The sequence below is a fragment of the Myzus persicae genome, unplaced genomic scaffold (genome assembly GCF_001856785.1).
Source record: "Myzus persicae strain clone G006 unplaced genomic scaffold, MPER_G0061.0, whole genome shotgun sequence".
NCBI lineage: Eukaryota > Metazoa > Arthropoda > Insecta > Hemiptera > Aphididae > Myzus > Myzus persicae.
Genome location: NW_019102735.1, coordinates 294,444 through 314,101, shown reverse-complemented (window position 1 = coordinate 314,101; position 19,658 = coordinate 294,444). Strand labels below are relative to the sequence as shown.

Genomic DNA, 19,658 nt, shown 5'->3' with positions numbered 1-19,658 from the left:
GCTGTAAGATTCAAAATGACTCAAAACTAAAACCTAAGAAGTTATAGGAGTTACCACAAGTAGGGTAATTGTGTTTTAAAATGATAAGAACTTAATTAATTATAAGTCTATGTTGTATTGTAATTTGGAAGGAGTCAAAGACTGCTGTCTATTCGAATAGGTAACGAATAAAATGACTAAGTGCAATAAAAAATACAAATAAATGCAAGTGATACAGAATTACAAGCGGGTTGTAGGTACACTGAGTACAGGATTCAACAATTTCGAATTTATGACATCTATTATGATGAATTGGTGATATGATGTATGCACTATGCAGGATAAAATAATTTTCCGTAAAAACTGCAAAATCTACAAAAATTATAATAATATATTATCGTATCTAAAGGCCCAGGCACGTCGTCAGTGGCCTCGAACTGGCAACCTTGATTTTTATTTTTAAATATTATGTTGTATAATTGTCCCAAAACGACTAAATCCTATGTGTATATTATTTGGTACTCCATATAGTTAACGATCGTATAACAAAAATTAAATTCCGAGATTCTATTTTATAAATATTCGTCATTCGACAATTTGATAAAGGACAATAATACGTCTATTAATAGATTGAAAATTAGGAATACCAAATACGGGTAAAATTATTGGATTTAGATGAATTTACTGAAAGATTTGCTGCGAACCATAAAAATAGACAACTTGTCCCTAATCCTTATATAGTTGTTTAAGACGTATATAATTGTATACCTATATATTAATGTATAATACAAATATAATCAATATAGATTACAGACAATGCATTGTGAAATATAGTATTATTTTTTATAGATATTGTCTGATAAGGAGAGTTGTGGTATCGGGTACAAAAAACAGAAAGAAGACAAAAAATGTTGGCCCACTTCGCCCCCTTATAAAAAAATGTCTGGTTACGTCTTTCGTGCCTGTAAAGTCCTTTTACTCGAAGTGGGTGAAAAGCTTCATATCATAGCATAGAACCAGTGTTTGAAGTCGCTGAGGTTACCAATTAAAAATTCCAAGTATATATAATATAAAATGGTCACAATTCAAAAATGTCTATTTATTTAACATTTTTGTTATAATTTTTTCGTCTTTTTATTTTTCAGATACTTGAAACAGGTAAACCAAGCTGAAAAGACAAGTAGGATATATAATACGATTGTAAAAATAAGAAACCGTCGTCCTTCATGTATCATCCATGCATATTATCAATGTCCATCAAATTTCAATAAGTACAAAAGAAAATATTATCCGATGTTAAAGTGCTAAATAATTATCCAAAGCGTTTTAAGCCTTCATAAATAAATAAATAAAGTAATCTTACTGTTTTAAATTTTTATTTATTCTATTTATATTATTTTATTGTATTATCAAAGCATTATTGACAGATGCATATTTTTAATAAATTATTTTTTAATTTTTAATTTCCGAATTGTTTGGAATGTTCATTTAATAATTAGGTGAATTAAAAAAAAACAGTATATAATAAGTAAAGTACATTTTACATTTTAATACAAAATTAAAAATATATAAATGTTCAGTAACAAATCATACCATTTTCTGTTTCATTTAAAATGTACAACTGCCTAGTGCCTATACTCTTCAATTGCAGTAGGTGCATAATGGTTTTATTGGTTTATGATTTCTAGTACCAGTTAAAATTATTTAAAGGAATACAATATCTGTAATACACTAATACCTTAAGAGGACACCACACCCGCATGTGCTATCTCCGTCTTACAAATGTACAACATAGCAAAAACTATTTAACGCGGGACAACTTTTTTCGCACCATATTTGTTGTAGAATTATCAAATTTTCACAACACGTAAAGAAGGACTTCATCTGTGCAACAGAGTGCTTTTTTTTTAATTACACTTTCCAATAATTTTTTATAAGCAAATGAAAAAATCAAAAAAACAAAATGTTTAGAAGCAAATAACTTTTATTGTATTTATGTTATCTAAAATATAGGCACGCTGTTGCATAGACAATTTTCTACTCGATATGTTCAGAAATTTTGGAGCCACTACTACAGAGGTTGATACCGAGTTGCGGTTGAGATTATAATAGGTAAAAAAAAAAAATCCGAGTTGCGGTCGGGATCAAAACAGGTAAAATATCAAAATAGGTAAAAATCCTAGTTACGGTAAAAAAATATGATTAATAATTATTATGTTTTAAAATATTTATATATTTACATTTGTGATATTAAACCGGTTCATATTTGTATGATACACATTTCACAAATGTCAGCTAGTCAATTTGTTTTTTCAAATACTGTTGTATTTTATTTTTAGTAAATTTCTGATTTATGCTCTCGCTTTTTTATTAGTTTCCAAATCTAGTGAATTGATTTTTGAATATGTATCAATGAATATTTTTGACACATTTCAAAAATTCAAATATGTTGGGATGTGACGATCGGTTCTCAGTTTTGAATTTAGAATTGAACGCTTCACTTCCACTATTCGTTCTCCAAACATCATTGTTCAAAGCTGCCCAGAGTGTGGTTGAAAAAGTAGCATCATTCCCAATATAATTATCGACTAAATACTAAATAGTCACTAAATTCAGTAACTCTTGAATCTATATGTTGTTCGGCGATTAAATCTAAAAACACTTTTCCCACTTCATCTGGAGGGAGAAAAGTCAATCCAAAAACGTATTGTAACCATTAATCGTTAACCGGATACTGACCGCAATTAAGACGTTAATTTTACCTTCAATATTTTTAAGACCGCAATTATTCGACTATGGCGACCGCAACTCGGACAATACCACTACAAACACAGAACGATAAAAGTTGTCCCGCGCAAAACAGTTTTTGCTTGTTCCTTTGTAAGACGGAGACAACACATGCGGGTGTGGCGTCCTCTTAAACGCATAGGTTATAAGTATATTAAATATTGTTGAACATTTTACTAACTGTGCGTGTTGTTTCAATAATGGTATTCGTCGGTGAAAATGTTCCCAATCTGCGAATGAAATATCACATTAAGCAGTATGAAAAGTGTATACGTTGCAGTGTTTCAGAGACTATATAATAACATTAGTCCCAGAGCTGATTTTAATGCAGACATAATATCGAGGATATTAAAATAAATATTTAATGTCACGAACAATGCGCTACTCAAGTGTCGTGGACGCATATTTTGTTTCCGAGGGCGCAATGCATAAAATACGCGAGATCTAATAACACAAACATATTCGTTTCTTCTCGACAGTGGTCGTAGAAAAATAATAATTAGTACTTACCTAGGCACTTGAATTAGACACATATTTTTATTTCAATATAGAACTACACGTCGTAAGTCATAAGACACAATTCTAATTTAGAACGGGTAATTTATTTATTTTAAATGTTCACCTAGTGGTTATCTGCCTCCACTGACTTGCAGTGACAGGAGTGGTACACATAACACACTCCATGTGCACGCTTGTAAGTAATATACTATTATATATTTATATGTACTTGTAGACCTATGCAAATATTAAATAGTGTTCTACAATCTACATACACACGGGGGTTCTAACGTCCCTCACAATCCAAAAGTTATTATAATTTTTATTTATGTTTTACATACAGTACTCCCTCGTTAACACGAACACGACGGGACCACAAAATAACCGGTTCGTGTTAAAAAAATGTGTGTAAACCGATAGGTTATTTTACACTCAAATAATTTTTCGACTTTTTTTAAAATGAGTCGTTTAGTTTTTAGATCTATAGACATTTGCTTCCTTTTCAAAATCATTTTGGTCAATACTCCAGCTATGTATACAAAACAAATCATCAACAAAGTCAACTGACCAACTGATGGATAGAGCAATTATTAGTTTAAACGAGAGCAATTATAGCCGAACTAGATTGCACACATACAAATGTACTACACATGTATACACGTGTACCTACAATAGAGAATATGTACATAAATAGTAGGGATAAGATAAGATATTGATAAAACTGTGTTATAAAGATTAAATGACAAACGACTATACGAGTAATAAAACGAAAATAGATACATATGTACATATTGACATTTTTCTGTTCGTGTTAATCAACAAAATATGGTACCTAAAATTTGTTCGAGTTTCGTGTTAACCAAAATAATTCGTATAAACCGAGGAAATAAAAAAAACCCTATCTTATAGGTTACATGGCTTTAGTTATGGAGGTTTGAATGTGATTGGTTGTCACTTGTAGTCAGTAGATTGTAGATATCATGAGTTTAAGGTTGGTTTTTCAATGGTTTTAATTCTTTGTCGATACATGGTACCTAGAAATAATTACGCGGTTATACAAAATAAAATCCATATAATATGACGTGTAGGTAGTAGGTAAGTAGGTTGTAGCCAATAACGCATACAATGTACAATAAATGTACGACATACAAAAAACAATATCAAGATTTGTAACTTGTACACTGTACGAGGTAATGATAAGTGAACATATTATTATTTACAAAAACTACTTGAATAATTTATATGATTTAAATTAATCAATAATGTAAATACAAATTTTAATAAGAGAAAAACGTGTAAAAATAAATATAAAAACCTCAATTATTGGTTTTGAACATTTTAAGTGGTATCCTTCTACAACTAGAACCATGGTCTGTGGTCGTCCTAATAATTCGTTAACATAATTTATAACACGGTATTAAATTATTAGGTACTATGATAAGAACACACAAGATTCAACATGGTTTTGATTTAAGATGATAGCAATATAGTACAATAACAATGTTTTTCAGAAATAGTTTGGAGTGCAATAATGCATGTCTTCCCGTGTGCGTCGCCGCAGTCTATGGTACAATACTACAATACACATGGTACTGTGGTAGTAACTAGTGTGGTGTAGCTATCAACTGGATGTTTGAACTATTGGCTAGTGCGGAGTGAAGCTTGTTAGTTGTTGTTAATGTTTGCATACAGGTTGTATAATAGTTTGTAATGTCTGCATAGCGTGTGCGTGAAGTGCAGTTTTTGTAAAGGATTTTTAATATTGATGCTAAAGAAAACAAATATTTGTTGATAATCTACATTGTGCTTAAGCCAATTGTAATTGTTTTATTAAATTAATTAGTGTTTGAAACTTATTTTATATTGTGAAAGATATATTTAAATAAATGTTGCAAATTGAGAATTATGAATTTCATATTGGGAGGTCCAAAGAATACCTACAGTATTGTTTAATGATGTAAAAGGTACATTTAAATTATATTATTAAGTTAGAATATATTTGAACTATTTCATATTGAGGTTTCTCAAATGCTTACATGTACTAACCTATAATTATGATAATATTTTATTCATTGATTTTAGAGTTTACCATTTGCGGCCGCTTGTGTGATTAATTTTGTCCTGCTAATACTGTATGGACAGTTGACATATAATGGTAATTATAATTAGTTATGCATATAAATTTAATCATCTGTTGCTTATAAACTTATAAAGTAAAGTTAAAATTTACATAGTGGTGTATCTACTGTAAACTAAAAAAAAATCATTATGTTTTTAAAAACTTGAACCTTAAAAATTATTATTCAATCTGGTTTTTCATATTTATATGCCAATGGTTTTTAGTTTTTTAGGGGCAAGTAATTAGTGCAAAATGCTCTGTATTATTTATAATTATTTTCAAATATTTTACACATTTAAAGTAACTACAATAAATACAAAAATGTTGCGTTATAAATTTATATGAGAAGAGCACAAAAAGTTTTTATTTACTTGTGGTATCGACGAAGCTGCCGGAACTCCTTGTGAATTCTGCAAGGGCTTAACAGAATTCTGGATGTGCTATACCCCTTTCCCTCCATTCTACACCTATGAATATATACAATATTTGTATGTTTGATTTTTGGGACAACTGTTGCGCATTTTATTTAAGTATTGTCTTACGGTGTAACAAAAAAAAATACTATTTAAACCTTGTGTTTATTTATAGACTAGATAAAGAACTAAAATTAAATTAAAAGTAAATTAACTTTACTGTATACCATAATAACATTGGATATTTTTATATCTTGTGTATCCACAGAAACATGGAATACTGTCGCTCAGTACCATGATTAAGATTTAATCATGCTCGGTACTTTCTACATATATTCAAATTGGTTTGCGAAACATATTCCATAAACCAAATTCAAAAATATGTAAAAAGTATTGAGTTATACAATATTCTTTGTTTACGTGGACTCACTGAACATAAAAAATGTATATAAAAATATGTAATATTATTCAAGTATAGTATTTTTTGAATTAAAAAAATCAAATTCATATTATTGCTTATGAATATTATATTGACTGCAGAAGCATGATGAGTATTTTTAATGATATTCTAATAAGGATTACATTTTTTTTTTTTTGTCATACTTAGATAAATATAATATACTATATATTAATAATATAATATACTATATAATATATATTAATAATATTATAGTATTATTTAGATAAATATAATATTATTTTGTAAATAACTAATAAAAATGTTGGTGAATAATTGAAAATGCATCTACATTATGTCTCTGTCTCAAAGTATTGTGGCTTTGCATTAAGCAGTAGACTTAGACTTAGCCTCATTTTTATTTAAAAATTATAGTTTTGTCAATAAACTTTTTGTAGTTTCACAATGTTGCATTTTAGTTTACTTTACATACATTGTTTTTGTACATTAACTGGCAAAAACTCGGGCTGTATTGAAACTTCTGTTTTAAAAATGTTTATACAGTGAAACCTCTGAATAGCGGACACTCTCGGTCGCCGAAATTTTGTTCGCTATTTAGAGGAAAACATTTTTTTCAATAAACAAATAAATAAATTCAATAATTTTATTTTATATTATTTTTACATTAATTAAATACACAATAAAAATAAAAACTAACATTTCTGAAAAAAATCTGTTACTTTAGTTTGTTTACTAATTGCAGGCGTAATTATTTTGTGTGTTAAGGCATTTTTTAGTTGGATTGTGTTTGAGTACAATGAACTATTCTGTATCTCAATAGAAGATACATATTTACGTATACCTTTTACTGCTAGCAATGCCAAAATGTTCTCGTATATTGGCATCATAAACACAACTAAACGCACATAGGACAATGCATTAGTTACAATATTTTGTTGACGCGATAAAGTGACTGAACGGAAAAGATAAGATTTTCATATACAGTTTAATAATGTACACATAAGATAACTTAATAATAGAGGTTTTTATTCAAGTATTCCAAAATAATTCTTAATTTAAGATAAAAATTATTAAATATCAGTGTTATAAAAGTGTCCCTTATTTAGAGTGTCCTGTATTAAGAGGTTTTCCTATACATAAATTGTGAAAATGTCCCCGTCCCCGAAAAAACGTCCGCTATTTAGAGGTGTCCATTAAGGGAGGTTTCACTGTATATTAATTATTTTTTTAGCTCAAAGATGTTTGAAACAAGTTTTATTTTATATGAAATATTTATTTGATTTTAGGTTGAAAACGGAGATATGGAATCCATGGAAGACTATGAATTGGAGCCCAACAACATTCATCTTTTTTTAAATGATGAAGTTATCAATCAATACATGGATCTTATCACAAAACGTTCACCCATCACAGTGTACGCATTTAATACATTTTTTTACCTAGCTCTTTCTGACAATGGGTATTCTCATGTTTGTCGGTGGACAAAAAAAATTGATTTATTCTCAAAAAAAAAATTGTTTATCCCTATTCATATCGAAGATCACTGGTGTTTAGTTTATGTTTGCTTTATACAAAAATCCATTAAATATTATGATAGCATGGGTGGACGTAACTTTTAGTGCTTAAAATTAATATTGAAATATTTGATGATGGAGCATGCTGACAAAAAAGGAGAAGATTTTCATCCAAGTGGTTGGTTATTAATGAATGTGAAGAACTGCCCTCAACAAAAAAATTATTGGGATTGTGGAGTATTTGTTTGCATGTTTGCCGAATATTTATCAAGAGATGCTCCGTTAAATTTTTCACAAAAGCACATGGCTAAATTCAGAAGACAAATAACATTAGAAATCAAGAAGAAAAAATTAAAAAAATCTGTACCAGAAACTTAAGCTACTGTAACAATAATTAAATGATGCATAAGCTCTATACGTTTTATAGGTGTAACTGTTGTCGGAACACTTGTGCATAATTTAGTTTTAATAAACAAAAAGTAATTATATTGAATAAGTATATTGTAAATAATTGCATTAATGTATATGATAACTTTCCTTTTTTTTGAATAATTCAATTTACTTAAACTGGATCTTTTAAATAAAAACTTTCAAATTAGATCTATTGATTCCATAATAAGTAAATAACTAATACATTATATTTTTAAGTTTAATATTGATTGTGTTAGTTGTATTGTTAAATCATCCAACAATTTATTGGTATGTGTTGAAATAATCAGTTATATTTGATTAAATATTATCTGTAATGAATAGTAATGTTTTTTTTATTATGTAACCACATTCAGTTTTTTGGAAAATCTGTTGTATAGCCTATGGAGTGAATGAAAGTTATTAGAACACGAAAAAGTACAGATAATACTTTATACATGTATTTATATTTTGAATAATAATTTATCTACTCAACATACACTTAACATTATTTATATCTATTATCTATAGTGATTCGTTTTTGAGTCACCAAAAGAGCAAAATCAATTATTTAAAAAAAAATACATACTGGATTTTCAATTTTGTACTTCTCAAATGTCCCAGCTACTGATACATATAGAGTAAATATCACATATTACTAAATGTAGTCTACATGTAGTAGTTTGTAGCATAGATCATACAAAAGAGATATTGTTACATTTTTTAATACAAAACCTTGTTCAAAGATCGAAGCATTTTTTTTTACTAAAGGTAGGTTTAGACACAAAAACAAAATACACGTCATTGTGAAATAACCAGAATCTATAATTCTATGTAAAAAACTATTTAATACAAATTTAAAAAAATGTACTTACCTAGGTCCCTACCTTGTAAAACGTATTTTAATCATTATTCGTATGTCAATACGACATTTAGTTTGCTTCACATCAAAGCATAATTTATACCTATATCATCAAATACTGAATGTCTGAATTTAATTTATGAAACATTTTGTACTAAATTATAACTATTTATTTAAAAATAAGTACATTTCAGTAAAAATGTTATGTGTTGAGCAAGTTTCATTGTTTCAAATGCTAAAAATTTAAATTTCACGGTACATGATATAGATCCCTTCTAGAGGGAATACTACCTGCTCTATTATTTTTCATTATTTTGGATTTTTTGTTTTAAAATAATAAATTGCTTATTCTATGATTTCTCGTTTGAAAAATCCAGACACACAATATGCATTCGGGGCTTAACCTAATCTATTCAAAATTCTATATTATCTACGATTTGACCACAGATTATATGAAAATATAGTATATGTATATACTGTATATTAATATATATTTTCATTTAGTTTGTGGTTTGAGTGTTCACATTGTCACTTAACCAAATGCACTATGGAGTTTGGAGGTACCTACCAACTCAGTCTGCTTAAATATTGTGTATTGAATATTTTGTTTTGTTTAAAAATAACACTTAACATTTAACATATCTAATACCAAGACCCAGACGACCATGAACATTTTATGAAAATCCATTCCGCCAAAAGTTGACTGAAAATGATTGGTAACACTGATGCGCTCGTGCGTCGACAATAAATTGGTTGGACGGGCGGACAGATTGTTCGATGGAAGAGAAGAGCGGAATCCCACCCAAAAACGTCAAAAACCAAACTCGCCGTGCCCCCTTCCACATCCCTTTCATTTTCGTTTTGTGTTTGTAAACAACAATATTAATCACTGTTTTCGTTTTTGCGCTATAATATTTTTCACGTTCGTACGGTTTTTGATTTGAACGTGTCCAGCGATGTCGCTCGAATTCGAGGTTTTCCCGCCGGTGACGTCCGGCTGCCAACGTCGCCATCACCGCAACGCGTTTGCCGCCGTTTCCGTGTGAGCAGCCGATCACCACCGGACAACGAGCTTCAAGTCCAGTCGAACCGACCAAATTAAAAACGTAAGATTTTCATTCCTGGTTGTTCTATCAATTTTAAAACCCACTGGCCCATCGATGAGATATTACTCGATCAAAGAACCAATTTGTGAGTGTCACTAATCATGTCGATTATACGACTTTAATATATGCTCAGACTTTTATCTGTGAGCTCGTAAGATGACAATTATCTGTCTCCAAGCTCATCATAAATTAAGAGTTGACTGTTGCTTTATGTTCCTATAGTTGTGTCGTAATTTGTTTACTTACTGAAATACGATTCTTATACCTATTGGTACCTAATCAACAAAACACTTTTAATGTATAATGAACCTATTGATCAACTCGATAATGTATTATTGAAGTCTCGATGCTCATAATTTTGTCGAGCCAATTAAATTTATTCTAAATACATATAGTATTTAAACTCATGTAAGAATTTGGACTAGTTGACTTGGCATGGTTGCAATAACTTATAGAAACTTTAGTCATTTGTTTAAATAGTTACCAAAACAAGTCTTCTAAAGAAAGACTTTCATGTTAATTGATTATTTTTCCATATTTTCTCACCTTTTAGAGAAGCTTTCCTTTTAAATAAGATCATATTTAAATATATTTTTTTATCTAAAATTTTGGATTTTAATCCTAAATTTAAAAATATTTGATTATTAGCTAACTATCAAATAGAAATTTTAGATAAATAAAAGTATAAGTTTTAGTTAAGTATGAAGACAAATTATTATTAGGTTAATACCTATACACTTGACGCATGTATTTAGTTTATTGGAAAGTATAGATATAATTAATATATATAAATATTAATTAATTTTGTTTTACTTTCAGATTGGGTTTATTGGACATGTATTTAGGAGCAATCATTGTATTATTAGAATAATAATTACCAATTTGACAAGTGTTGCTTAACTTGCATCATTTTAAAATGAATAAAAAGTATACACATTTTTTTCTTTGTCAATAACTGGTGTACTAATTGACATGGGTGATAGATTATTTATGGCAATGAGCCGCCGCCGTATATCATGCCCATTGGCTGTTCAACAGCTGTGGGATGCGGTGAAAGTGATACGTTTTCAAAGGCAGGTACCAGATATCGATCGCATCACAAAATATATGACCAAAGTCCACAATATGTCACCAGGTAAAATATTTAAGTTTTATTAAAAAATACATTTTTCAAAACTAATTATTTTGTGTTCAACAGAGGAAGTAGGAAGACAATTAAATTATTGTGTGCGCGATGGTCTTTTGATTTTAACCAAAAGAGTTGGTAACAAAGGTTCAAAAGCAGGAGTTGAAACCTAGGGATATAAACTTCCAGAAGAAAAAGTTAGTGAATACTTAAATATATTAACATAATTTACTAATTTGTAATTTTTTTTACAGGCTGAAAAAGATAGTCACGATTGGTACTGTTTTCAATGTCACAGTGCTGGCGATGTGATAAGTTGTACATCTTGTTATCGAGTTTTCCATCTTTCATGTATTGAAAAAAAGGACTTGCCCGAAAATGATGTTAAGCATAAGTTCATTTGTAATATATGCAAAGTAAATATTACTATTAGTCTTATAACTAATTATAATTTTTAATGTTATTAAATAACCATTTTCTTTTAGAATTGTGCTTCTACTAAAGAAGCTTGTAAAAAGATTAAAAAGAGCCAGCTTAACAGGCTTCTTTATCATACTACTGGTAGATTAAAAGAAAAATTAATTATCCTCAATACATTTTATACTGATTATATTTGTCATTTGATATAAGTAATGAATGTATTTGTATTTTTCTATTAATTAGATACCTTTACCATGGTCAGAACGCAAAATTGCTACTACTGCTCCATCGACATATGTTTCAGACAGACTTCAATTTCAGAGTCAACTAAAAGGTAGTGATTTGCATTTTAACATGAAATGTGCATTAAATGACAAAGATCCTTGGAGGATAGATCTTCTTATTTTCAAGTAAGTTGATTTGGTATTGTTTGGTTAAAATATATATTTGTAATGAGTTGTCTTTGAACTATAGAATTATTGACCTTCAAATGATTGAAGATAAAGCTGATGATGATGAGTATAAAAATGTCGAAGAGTTCCGAGCAGATATATTAACCTTTGTTCACAATATTATTATTTTTCACGGCGGTAAATTATAACAACATAACTATTCTTTCTTTCATAAACCTAAACAAATTAAACGCATATAAACATACAACAATTAATTGAAACTTTGACTATTTGTAATAGTTTTTTTTATATGATCAAATGTATATTTATATTATAGTTCATAGCAGTTTAGCTGATTATGGACGTTTAATGTTGAGAGATTGTAATCGAGATTTAGACGAGATAATGAGATGCCGCTATTGTTACAAATATTCAATACAAAAAAATTCAAAATTTTGGTTCTGTAAACCATGTAAGCCCCCGCATGAATTAGTGTATGCAAAACAAGAAGATTTTCCATATTGGCCAGCTAAAGTATTTACAATTAAATTAAGACTTCATTTTTTATAATAATTTTATTCTAAAACAATATTTTAGGTTTTGAAAATTGAAGGTGATATGTATGAAGTAAGATTTTTTGGCAGTGAACACCAACTTGGAATTATTGACAAAACTCAAATACGACCAATATCAGTGAATATTCATACTTTGCAGGTTAATATCTAAATATTTTAATAATTTAATATAATTTTAAAATGTGTTACCTATATTGTTTATACTAATATATAAACAAATAAAATGTATTTATGTTTAAAGATTAATGTAAGGCTGGACACTTTTACTGTATTAAATCAACACTTATTTTGTTAGTCTCAAGGTCGAACTTCTCAATGGAACAAAGCATGTGAAGAATTGCGTCGCCATCAACTTCAACTAGACAAAGTTATATTTGGGCTTGCTACACAATCATCATCCTCTTCCTCTAGTTCATCTTCAGAAGATGAAGAAGAACCACCTAAAGTGGAAGTTTCACCCATTCTAAAACGTAACGATAGAAGAAAGGTTAAAGAACGGAAAATATCGATAAAAACTGAGCCAAAAGTTGATACAGATACTGAGGAATCAGAATCAAAGGATGAAGTAACCCCTGTTAAAAGAAAACGAGGAAGACCTTTATCACTAGAAAAAAAAATAAGTCCGCCAAAAAAAGTTGTAAAAAAATCTGTATTAGTGAAAAAAAACAGCCCCGAGAACATAGTTGAAAAAAGACCTAGAGGTAGACCTAGAAAAGTTATTGAACCTGTAAATGATGATAATACTCCAGTTAAACATTTAAAAACAAAAGTCAAAAGTGCAAAAGAAAATACTAATGCATCTGAAGGAATTAAAACATCAAAAAGTACATCACCGTTGAAAACAAAATCTCCAGTTAAAGAAAATGAAGTAGATGAAAATATAACGTCTACAACTGAAAGATTAAAAGACCCTGATGTTGTTGAAGATGAAACAGTTAGTTCTTCATGTCAAGATTTAGTTCGATCAGTTAAAGTGCAAACAAAACCAATTAGCAAAAAACCGCCTAAAAGCTATATAAACAAGGTTAGTTTTGTAATTAAATATATTTTATATTATGTTATGTTTTAGAACAAAATATTTTGTTTTAGATTCGAGCTGAAATGGAAAGTGAAAAACGTAAAGCTATTGAACAACTCATCGAACAACATAAAGAAGAGATTGCCTTATTGCAAGAAAACCATAATATTGCACTGTCCGAAGTGAAGAAAAAGCAATGGGTAATTTTATTTTTATTTTAAAGTCGAGAGAGATATTTTTTAATTCATATAACTTATTTTATAATTATTAATTAATTGCCTATAGATAAAGTAAAAATGAAAATATTTTTTCCATTTATTATCCATGGTTTTTTTAAAAGTTTATTTAGTACATATTATTATACATTACAAAAAGTTGACAGTCTGTGTATTTAACATTTTAAGACTTATTACATTTTGATATAACATCATGAAGACTATCATTATAATTTATTCAATAAATTTCAATTTTCATTCCATATTTTTGTACGTACATTTTTTAATTGATGAAAATATAACATCGCTACATAGATTTTGTAACTGTCAAATAAGAAAATAAAAAAATATTGGATATGGCAATCACATAAAACTCAATGTCGGTTTTCCACATTCAAATATTTCTTTTGGATAGACCACTGCTTTTAATAAATAATGAAATTTCTTTTTTTTAATATCCTGATAAACCAAGTATGCAATAATACCCTCGATATTAGGATTACTAATTTATAATTGTAAAACTTTTATTTTTAGTGTGTGAATTGTGAAAGTGAAGCTATTTACCATTGTTGTTGGAATACAGCATATTGTAGTCCTAAATGTCAACTAATTCACTGGAGTAGTGAACATAAAAGGCATTGTCGTCGAAAAAGATGATCTTAAGCTATTTATGGGAGTATTTTAACTAAAGAAATATTGTTTTCTTTTAGTTGAAAATCTGCCATGTATGTACACACATACTTACAATATATTTGTATTTAAACCTTTCAAAATGTATTACTAGTTTATACTAACTAACTCAAATTTCTCTTAATTGAGTAAATTTATTTTATGTTTAGTTTCTTATATTAAATTTAACGAGAACAATATTAGTTTAAAGTAACTAAATTATTCAGAAACATACAAGTATTATTAATCTTACAATTTTTATGTTAATCATGTATTTTTGCTGATTGACTTTGTACCATTATCATGTATTTGATTGATTCATCTATAGTGTGTTAAGGAAAGAGTTCTAATATTAATCAAATATTTAAAATATAATGAAAATGTATTTGAACATCCAAGCAGCTACGTCTTAAAATATTTGGTTAATATTTGGTCAATTTTGTTTTGTTTTTTTTAAAACCCGACGCCTACAATTGTATGTTATAATTTTACCTATTTTTTTTTAAGCCAATCTGCATTAAATGATTTTTGTACAAACTAAAATATAGTAGTTGCTTATTGGACTTGCGATTACTTGACTCATCTGCCTATTGAACTCAAATTAGGCTGGCTCGTGTACTAACTATTCCGTGTGCTAATCGTAAGTGCACAACTGCATGAGGTCAAATTTCTCCCATTTAGAGGGGCTACAAACCATGAAGGTCTTGTAGATTACAACATATTTTGTTTGTCACTGACTTGCACTCTCTTGGTTCTGCAGAGTATACTAAAACAAAGACAAATGGGAGTATTTTACTCACTATATAACGGTTAATAGGTTAATTAAATTAAACTACATCATTGAATAAATTATTTTTATTGATTTGTCTATGATTGTTAATTACATGTACGATTGTATACAGTTTAATGAATATGATGAAATACTCAATAAATAAATAACAATGAATATTTATAAGCACATTTCTCTATTTTAATTTTAAATCTTATTATTATATATCTATACTTATTACATACATTATACATACAAATTTATCCTAGACCTTGCACATTATTGACTCATTTGGTTAATGGACTCATGTTTTGGTCTCAAAGTGGGTCCAATAATCAGCACTTATTGTATCTATTTTAATGTATTTAAAAATATTGATCAAAATGTATTATATTTTGGATGCAGTATAGTGAAAGTTAATTTGTTATATCATCTTCATTATGTTTGTTTGAAAATAATTTTAAAAATTTTAGTAAAGTCAAGAATGTAATGGTTTTTTTTTTATATTGTTTTGTTGTTTTTGTACATTTTTTTTTTAAAGTTTATGAGTAATTAATATTCTTATTTGTTAAAAATAGACTTTTTTATACATATTATTTTGTTTTGTTTTATTATTATTATTTATAGTTAGGAGTTAGGTTTAAATTATTCTAAAGATGGTGCTTTAAAGTTAGTTATTTAATAAGTGTACAATTAAAGGAGTAATTCCATTTTAGCAAGTATAAATCACTAAATGTAATACACAACGTATTTAGATTATTTAAAGAGCTTTGAAAACTAAATAAATAACTTAAACTAAGGTTGTATGCAATATTTACAAACTAATATAAATATATAGCAGTTCACTTAGCTTGCTTTTATAAAATTAAATAATTAAAACTTAACTTTTCAAAAAATTGTGAATAATCAGAAATATATAATTGTAATTAAATTATATTTTTTACATATTTAGCTATTACTAACAGCTTTCTCCTTTTTTATCACAATATTATTTTAATTTTTACTAGTTTATTACTATAATATATACTTATATAAGTTGTATTTCTAAGCATTTATAAAATTTATATAAGCAATATTTTAACATATTAGACTGTAATACTGTATATGTTTCAACTTTCAACCCATTGCCACTAAATAAATGGGAAGAAATAATTAGATATATTTATTATGTATGTAGATAGGTTTTATGCTTAATCTTGAACTTAAGAATATTTATACTATAGTATAACATATATATATTTTTTTACAATTCAATAATTATACCAAGATAGATATATTTGATCTCAATACATTTTTTTATTTTATTTTTTGTTTGTATGTTATTTATAATTAATCCATCCTTTAGTGTGTTAATTTAATCAAGCCTTTTAACTTGTATAGTGTTTAATGGTATGAATCATTTAATCATATACCATGATATTTCAATGGAACAGTATTTATCATTATGTTATTGTTATTTAAATCATAAACTATTGTTGGTGATTGTATTTATTGCATTATAGATCCCAATAATATTGTAAATTAGTTTCATTAGATCTTATAATATTATAAGTATTTTGAATTCAACTAATTGGTGAATGTTGTAGATTTAAAATCGATGTAATCAAATAAGTTAATTGCGAATACTTGAAACTTATTATACTTAACATTAAGCATGTATATTTAATATGAATGTTTTAGCTTATATACATAGAACATACACTTATATATATATTTTGTATATATACAATTTTATTGTTTATTAAAATATTTATAAAATTGAATAAATCTCTGTTTTTTAGTGTTCTTATTTATTTATAATTATGAATAACATTGTAAGCTATAAGATTTAGGTTGATTGCTGGTGCATTTTCTTTACTGAAAAATTAAAAGGAAACATCCTGCTAGTTGCTTTTATTTGTTTAAATTTTTTTTGGAAAATTCAAAAATTTATCTGTATAAAGTATTGCATATTTTTGTTAACAATCTAGATTATAGAATGCTTTAAGAGACTATTCTAAAATAAATGAAAAAGAACTAAATAGATCCAAAGGGTTTAAACTCTAAATATGTTTAACTCCTTTATTCCTTATCAACAAAGATTAAAAAGAACTAACTTTATAAATTAATTGTTTTTGTGTTGACATTATTGTTGTAAGTATAACCAATGGGATTGCATACCTCAATTTTTTATAATTTGAATTTTTCATTTTATCCAAAATAATACACCTCCCTTACAAGTTACAGTATTATATGTAATGGTTATCAATTTATAAAAGTGTTTTTTACAAAAAAAAAATGTTTTTTTAGTTTTATACATGAATTAAGATATACTTAATATATTTCTTAATTCATGGTTTTATATTCAGAGGAACAATAATTTTTAACTATATAAATTTATATTTTATTTTTTTTTTGTCTTTCGAGCAACTTAAAGGCCATCACCACCAGAATGTTGATTGGGCAGTCACGACCCGTATCCAATTTGGCGTTTCTTCAAAACAACATTTTCATTTCAGAACACCAGAATTTTTTTCTTGAACAGAGATTAAAAGCCCAATTATTATTTACCTTGGGGGCACTAAAAAAATTGGATTCTTGGACAGGCTCTCTTTCAGATTCCATTTCAGATCTGCACTGCGGTCTAGTGGAACCCAGGTAGACGGTATACCTATATTTATTAAAGGTGGAATGAATTAATAGCGAATTATACGAGTAGTAGGTAGTAATAATATTACTAGCGACGTAGTGTAAACCCGACTAAGTGTACTTTGCTTGTATCTTTTCTTTTTTTGTTTAAATTAGGATTGATTTAAATGTAGACTGCTTGATATGTTTGAAATCAAACATGTAGATTGTAGGTACCGCGGACAAGTATGTCAATTATTTCATTAATCAATTATTCAGTTCATACAGTACCTAGGCAATATGGTCACGACTTAAGATAGAACTATCTTTAGTAAACTAATATAAGTAATCGTTATCTACAGCCGCCGTCATGACAGGAATAAGAATAACCAGATGTGCTCACTCAGCTCCTAATGCAAATAATTTCCCGATTTTAGTGTTGCTCGGCTGACGTCACTTTCCACAGCAGGAGACAGTGTTATTTCCATGCTGTGAAAAACATACTGTAAAGCCATTATTGATGTGATCATGCCTTATCGGCAAAAATAAGATTTTTGAGGGCTGGTGTCACCATGCAAAATATATATTATTAAATAAGAATTAAAATATAGGTACCTACTTGTAAAGATGTAAGGTTAATAAAAAAAAAAAAAACAAAATATGATCGAATAAAAACAATTGAGACACTCATATATTTATGTATTTTATTGGGATAGAGGAGTAATTTATTAATTAATAATCATAACAAATAGGTATCTAATACCACGATAATACCGAAATCTTATTGAATAAAACAGTACGTAAACAGTTAGCCATTATAGTTTATAGCTCTGGTGGAAAAATGGCATTAATGATGTTTTCATACGGATTATAAAATAATTTATGCATAACACATGGTTTGTCATATCCCTCAACATCTCTCTTGTATTAGGTACCACAAGCCCCAAGTACCGTCAGGTACCCCTCGGTTATTTTTATTTAACGTAGTAATTCGAGTGTACCGCGAATTCGTGTTCCGACTGTTCATTACATTTATTTCTGACTTCTGATTTTTTTTTTTTATTGCAAATTCTACTGGCAAATATAAATGTGCCCACCTATAAATTAAAATATTCATTCATCTGCCGTAAATAATAATAAATTATAATACAAATACCTACCTATTACCTATATAGGTAGGTACTGATTATTATTTATTATAATATGTTATTTAATCGCCATTAGGTACCTGGTACTTATATGGATACCAGTGTACCATCTGGATATTCTTGTGGCCGCTTCGTGTCTCATATGTTGTGTACATTGTGCGGCTACCACGAAGCGCGCTACTCAGGGCTGGCGGTATTTTTGGTATGCCGGTAATTACTGAGATACGGTTTGAAAAATACCGGTATACGGTATGTTATTTTTGAGGAAATTCTGTAGTGGAAAACGTCTTGGTTTGGTGCGGTATGTTGTGTAACCGTGGTGTAAAGGCGGGTTTCCACTATACGCGTCGTGTGCCGAGTGCACGAAAAATGTTTAGCTATGCCCAAAAACACGGTAACGTGGATAATCGAGTGGTAACCTAACCTGAACAACCAATCACAGCAAAGGATTTATATGCACGTATGCGCTCACGTGTATAATGGAAACCCGCCTTAAGTTTGTTCTTTAGACATATAAAGTCGTGATAAGTCGTTATAAATATGAATAGTGAATAGTGATAGTGGCAAAATTATAAGCAAATTCGACCACGATTCTGGTTACTAGAAGTAAATAGG

At 28.3% G+C, this 19,658-nt stretch overlaps 2 protein-coding genes and 1 long non-coding RNA gene across 3 annotated transcripts; 2 read left to right on the top strand and 1 right to left on the bottom strand.

Moving 5' to 3' along the window:
- Positions 1–4,743: 4,743 nt before the first annotated feature.
- LOC111033047 (sentrin-specific protease 1-like) lies at positions 4,744–8,480 on the top strand. The gene is given in 2 exon segments (XM_022313621.1): positions 4,744–4,853; positions 7,501–8,480. Coding segments are annotated over 2 exon segments (660 nt in total). The 5' UTR covers positions 4,744–4,799; the 3' UTR covers positions 8,107–8,480.
- A 1,324-nt stretch (positions 8,481–9,804) lies between these two features.
- On the top strand, positions 9,805–14,968 carry LOC111033046 (zinc finger MYND domain-containing protein 11-like). The gene is given in 13 exon segments (XM_022313620.1): positions 9,805–10,104; positions 10,924–11,031; positions 11,088–11,239; positions 11,303–11,427; positions 11,485–11,646; positions 11,716–11,808; positions 11,894–12,060; positions 12,125–12,240; positions 12,380–12,576; positions 12,640–12,756; positions 12,913–13,641; positions 13,707–13,835; positions 14,385–14,968. Coding segments are annotated over 12 exon segments (2,121 nt in total). The 5' UTR covers positions 9,805–10,104; positions 10,924–11,020; the 3' UTR covers positions 14,508–14,968.
- Positions 14,969–17,623: 2,655 nt separating this feature from the next.
- Positions 17,624–18,423, bottom strand: LOC111033062. The gene is made up of 2 exons (XR_002604366.1): positions 18,006–18,423; positions 17,624–17,938 (listed from the first exon to the last, which is right to left on the bottom strand). It is a non-coding gene; the product is annotated as an uncharacterized LOC111033062 (long non-coding RNA).
- Between the last annotated feature and the right edge of the window lie 1,235 nt (positions 18,424–19,658).